This window comes from Antrostomus carolinensis, unplaced genomic scaffold, assembly GCF_000700745.2.
Source record: "Antrostomus carolinensis isolate BGI_N321 unplaced genomic scaffold, ASM70074v2 scaffold19150, whole genome shotgun sequence".
Classification (NCBI taxonomy): Eukaryota; Metazoa; Chordata; class Aves; order Caprimulgiformes; family Caprimulgidae; genus Antrostomus; species Antrostomus carolinensis.
The window spans coordinates 20,701-26,585 of NW_010286667.1; the positions used below are offsets into that span (position 1 = coordinate 20,701).

The following is a 5,885-nucleotide window of genomic DNA, read 5'->3' on the forward strand; positions in this document are numbered from 1 at the left end:
AACCTCAACATTCCTTTTTTTGATATTTAAGCCATGATTGTAAAAATAATTTGAATTTATTTAAATAATAAATTTTATTACTAAAAGGTCTGCTTAGTGATGGTTTGACTAGAATATGTGTGGGGTGGGACAGCTAGATTTGGACTGAACCAAATGGTAAAGAAGAATATGAGCATTAAGTGCAGTACATGGCAGAAAAGATTGTTTTCTATATGTTGGGTGTGTGGATTTGGGGCTTGGGGAGGTGGTTGGTGGTTTTTTGTTGTTGTTAGATGTTGGGGGTTTAATCAGAGTGATCTTTTCACGCACATGAAATCGTGGTTAGATAAGGCACAGGGTGTAGAGGGTGAGAGGAACCAGAGGTGAAGGTGAGTTATGGTGAGTTATTTGCAGAGCTTAGGATTCAGTTCAGGTGTTTTGGAGGAAGGATGTGTGGGGGAAAAATTAATTGGGGTAAGAAAGAAAACAAAGCAACATCATTGCAAGAAGCAGGCACTGGGCATCTTTTCATGGATGGAAAGCACGGGGTGGTAGAGCTGCTTCCATCTGCTGTGTTTTGCATCTGAGGTGTCCTGCAAGACTGCCTGCTTCTAGCTGCTCCCACCTGTGAGTTCTGGCAGTGGGAACTGAGGGCTGAGTCCCAAATGCTGCCTGAGGATCTCGTTTTGTGTGAGAAATTTGGAATGGGTGACCATTAACCTGGAAAGATTTGGGGAAGGCTCTTGTAGAATTGTTGAAAACAGAACGAGTTCAGTTCCACAGAAAAAGGTTTAAAAATAAGGTTTACTTTTGATTTTTCTCATCCATGGGTAAAATGAGAAAAATGTTCTTGTGTGCCACCTCATTCTTCTGGTGCATAAGTGCTGCTGTTGGCGTCTTCATCAGCGTTAGTTTTTGTCTTCAATATAATGCTGTCGTGCCATTTTACAAAGACGAGTGTGTCGGTGGCTGCTCTTCTAATTGTGAATTCATATGATCTGCCAGGCTGCAGGTCCTGGACTACGCACGTGTTGGAGGTGACTGTCTGAATCCTACCATGTCCCAGTTCTCTCAGACTCCTGTCTGTCACTAATTTAGTGTACAGCTCACATGGTCCAAGTTGTGACTCTTGATTTTCACTGAACCATTTGAGCTTGGCCCAGTTCTTGTGTGCAAATGATGCTTCTCGATCAAAAATCAGTGGCATCTTTGTCTGGAGAGAAAGTGTAATGGCTGGGAGACTGGTACCTCTGAGATCTGCATGGGACACCAAACTGTGCTTGGCGTAGAGTTGTCCTGGCACTTGCAAGGAGATGAGAGTTTCCATAAACTGGGAGAGCTTGGACAGTTTCTGTGCAATCAAGTCCCACTGGCAGAGGAAAGTTGTCATGTCGTAGGTCTCTACGTAACAGCTCAGCTCCTCCCAACCTCGTGCCAGCTGTTCTAACAGCTCGGTTAAAAGTGATAGCTGGATTTCAGTCTGGTTTTTCCCCACCTTCTTCATCCTCTGCAGGTGGACGGGGTCTATGAGTTGCAAGATGTCAATCGGATGCGTCACGTGGTTCTGGTCTCTCACGTTCACTTGTTTGGGCTCAATGTCCAAATAAAAGTAACACCTCTTCAGAAGCTCAGCGTTGCTATAGAGGTGCTGGAGGTGCTGGAGGCTCAGGCTGGAGTGCAGGAACTGCAGAACAAAGCTTCTCTTTTCCAAGTACAGCTCCCAGCTGGATGTGCCTTGTTGTTCTTCCCTGTGCACGCTACTCTCCATCCTGGTTGCAAACTCATTCAAAGCCATGATTCCAAAGCTCAGTGGCTGTGGAAGAAAGCAGCCATAATAATGTTAAGAACCAAAGGAAAAGCAGCTGTGAGGGAGTAAAATCATGGCTGTGACTCTTCTCTGTTAATTATAAAGCTTAGCTTATAAATTGATAGATGGGAAAGAACTGTTAGACTAGGTGTAGTTCCAGAGGAATGTTCCTTTTTAGCTGTATGGTTTCTAATGTTTTCTATACTCTACTTTTATATATTCCAACCAACTGGTGTCCTGCTACCCCCGCCCCTTGAGAGGTTCTACCTCTGCTTAATAGATTCACTGTCAGGAATCATTCTCTGATATACTCTGCCAACATTTCTCTCTATCTTATTATCTTCTGCTTCATTCTAATTAGATGCCTTTGTACTCCTGTAAGCAATTTCTTTCCATTCTTCTACATCTCAGGAGATGTCTATTTTTCTCTCTTTGTAATCTGCTAGGCTGTTGAGGTTTGAGACCCATCTTCTAAGCCAATTCCTACAGCTACATAATCACCTTGGTGATTCAAATTAACCCTCTGCCCTCCAAGAGAGCTGGTACGCAGCACACAGAACCAGGCAATATGCTGAGTGCCACCTCACGACAGCTTTCAAGAGGAACTCTGGCATTTTTTCCTTGCTCCTCTGCCTTCAGCAGTGGATTGACAGTCGTAACCTGATGTTTTCAGTGATGTGTTGCTTCCCCTTTCTTTGGTTTTAGTTTAAATCATCACATCAATTCACGATATCTACTTGCTTTCTTGTAGAACACTGCTAGTCTATAAACAATGTAGAGCTAGAGAAGGAAACACACGTAAAGCACCTGTGAGCAGAGATGGTTTGCTGCTAAGAAGGTGTGTAGGTGGTGGTCCTTCATAGCAGTGTATCTGCTGCCTTAGACCAAGCTGTGTTATTTACTGGTAAAGCTGTGCCCTGCTCGGTGGTGCCTGCTCAGCCAAGACAGAAGGTGTTTCTCTCTTGTGCTTTAGCTGAAGTACCTGTGGCTCACACAGCTTATCTATCACAAACAGAAATTAACTCAACAAATGCCTCTGTCCCTGTTGTCAATGATATTTGTAACGAGGACCCAGCTCGGTGTGGAGAGCCTGGCTTTCACCAGCTGAACCCATTTGATTTGTAAAAGAAATAAAGATGGAATCAGAAAGATTTTGTGAGCCCAGTCAGCCTGTGGTGATGTGATCTACCCACAGGTAACTTTCCTCATTCAATGTAATTTCCTGGTTATAAATATTTAAATTCTTATAGTTTCTAACTGGGCTATTTTAATTCTTACATGTCTCGTAGAAGCCAGATGGTCATACTTAGTTGACAAAGTAATTTTTCTTAGCCTTAGTTCCCTGAATACATAGCAGAACTAATAATACTTCCTAATGGGAATTTTGAGCATTTATAAACCTTTCAGCTGTCTGGCCCCTAGCTGCACTACAATTTATACTAATTCACTCATTTTCAGTGACTTTTTTTTTTTTCCAAGAGAGCTGTCAATTTAAAAAACAAGCTGTATTTCCTTTTTACTTTTTTCTTTCCATTAAAAAAAAAAAAAAAAGAAAAAGAAAAGAAAGAAACAGAAACAGCCTCCAGCTAAACCAAAGCTGTGCCAGTTCCTGGCATCCCTGTATGGAGCACAACAGGGACAGCACATGCACCAGGTGACATTACCCGGCTTGCAGAGCGCTTTGGCTCTCTGGAGCAATCTGTTTGCCCACAGACAGAGCTGTGATTGTGCTTGTTTTCCCTTTCTGTTTTTATATCTCTTTTTTCCTTGCCAGAAATGGCTTTTTTTTTCCCCAGTAGCACTGCTACGTTGGCAGCCTGCGAGGCTGCAGTTGCACAAGCTGGGGGTTGTGTGGCCCTGGGCTCACTCAGGGTTTGAGGGGATGGAAGGGGGTACCCATGGGAGCTGGGGACACCCACGGGAACTGGAGCCACCCCAACACATTCCCCGTGGCTCAAACCCAGCCCTTCATCCCAGGGTGGCTGCCTCCTCACGCCACCCCGGGTTGGGGGACGAGGGAAAGCCAGGGAGCTGTGGGGATGAGGCTCCACGCTCTCCCCTCTCCCTGCACTTGGTTCCCAACACCCAGGCTGGTGGGGCTGAACCCCCAGCACCCCCCAACTTCTCCCCCCAAGGCCTTGCTGTTCACCAGATGCTTTTTGCTCTTGGCAGCAGTGGTTTGGGGGGACACACCCCAATTGTCCAAGGCACTGCAGACCTCAAAATCATTTATATCTTCTCCTCTATAAAATCTTCTCCTCTATAAATCTCAGTAATCCACTCCTCAGCCGCCCACCCTTCACCCTCTGGTCCCAAATTGTGGAATTGTGGTACCTTGGGTTGGGTGACACCAGGCTGGTCCCGAGGAGCGATGGCTGCGGCCGTGGGGAGGGGAGCGCGGCTGCCCTCTCCTCTGCCCGATTCACCACCGACGTGTGTTTTTATACCCCAAGAGGTGACTCAGGTCACTCATAATGAGCCAGCACACAATGCCCAGCTGTTGTCATCACAGTGTGATGTGCCACCCAGTGCTGGGCAGGGGACAAGGGGCCGGTGCGATCCTTGGGCTGGGCATCCTGCACTTGGAGGTGTGCCAGGGCTCTGTCCCCCACCCCAGGGCTGTGTCCGGACGGTTTCCCATCGTACCGGAGGGCACAGAGGAGAAAAGCAGAGGGGCCAAGGTCTCCGTGCTTCCTCCTTCACAGACACGTCTTGTTTCACTCCCATCTTGTGCCCTTGATGTTGGGACGAGGCTGTGGGAGTGCTCAGCAGCGTGAGGTTAACGGTCGGACTGGATCTTAAAGGTCTTTTCCAATCTCGGCAATTCTGTGATTCTGTCTTTTCCAACTTAAACTGGTCTATGATTCTAAGCTAAGAGGACCATGTTTGAAGGACTGCAGGGTCTGTGATCACTGAAGCATCCAATATATGATTTCCAAAGCTTTGCTCCCCTGTGCGAGACATTCCCGTTGCTCCTCCGTGAGTTTCACCTCTGCTCCATGGAGCTAGGCAGCAGTTTCTGTGTTTTATGAGCCTGAGCTCCGAGGCCAAGGAGCCCAAATCTGAGCTGCTGCACTATGGGCTGGTTCAATGCCCTGTTCTTTCTGCAGAGCCCAGACCTCAGCAGTGACCCGTGGGGACACAGCCCCGAGCCAAGGGTCCCTGCAGACAGAGGTGAAGCAGCTAAGGCAGGACAGCCAGCAAATGGTAAAGACCAGCTCAGAGCAAGGTTGTAGTGAGCACAGCACTGAGCAGAAAAGCTGGTTCCATCCTGGGAAGCCTTAAGAGTCGTGCTAGTGGTACCCTGCACCCTGCAAGGTGGCTGCGGTGAAGCACTGTGCTGGCACATGGCTGCTCTGTTTCTCACCTTGCAGGCACCTCACTGGGGTTTTTAGTTGCCAGGTAAAATTCTGCCTCTGGGGCTGGTGCATCCTCACAGCCCCAGCTACCAAGGCCACTCCAAACAACTGCACTGCTTGTAGCATTTCTGGGAGGAGGATTGGGAATGACCCTGCCCTGAATTTCTGAGCATCAAGACATCATCATCAGCATCACGCTGCTGCTCTGCCTGGGACCTTCTCTGAGCCCAGCATAGGGGGGATCTGGGACACCCACAGAGAGGCTTCAGCTTTACTCTTTGCTGCTTTGCAGATGTTAAGATTCGCCCAGGAAAGCATAGCTGGTTCTGGAGTACTAATGGGATCTGCTGGGCTCTATGGCATGCTGCAGGGTGGGGTTATTTTTGCTTTTCCAGGGTGAATTTTGCAGTTTTTACATCTGGGGCCAGACACACTCCAGTGCTTTGCTCTCCACAATGAGACAGAGGCTGTTTCACACAGTGTCCAGAGTTTTCTTAACTTAAACACATAATCCTTATTAAAGAGATGTGTTGAAATAGGATATAAACTGCTCCATTAAGTGCAGCAAACTCCCTTTTGGGGAGGAAGGGATTTTCCTGCTCTACTTTGCTGTGGGACCCGTCTGCCCAGTCAGCTGTTTGATTGTGGCGAGGAGACTTGCTCGTCTGGCTCACAGTGGCAAGCTCAATACCGTGACCGCTGTGTCCATCAGCAAACCAGCCAGGCATCCTGCCTCTGAA

The 5,885-nt window shown here is 47.6% G+C and overlaps 1 protein-coding gene across 1 annotated transcript; it reads right to left on the minus strand.

The window, feature by feature from the left end:
* Positions 1 to 841: 841 nt before the first annotated feature.
* On the minus strand, positions 842 to 1,792 carry FNDC11 (fibronectin type III domain containing 11; the record flags this gene model as incomplete). Its single annotated transcript, XM_010177000.2, has 1 exon — positions 842 to 1,792. A coding segment is annotated over one exon (951 nt), but the record flags the coding sequence as incomplete, so codon positions are not given.
* Between the last annotated feature and the right edge of the window lie 4,093 nt (positions 1,793 to 5,885).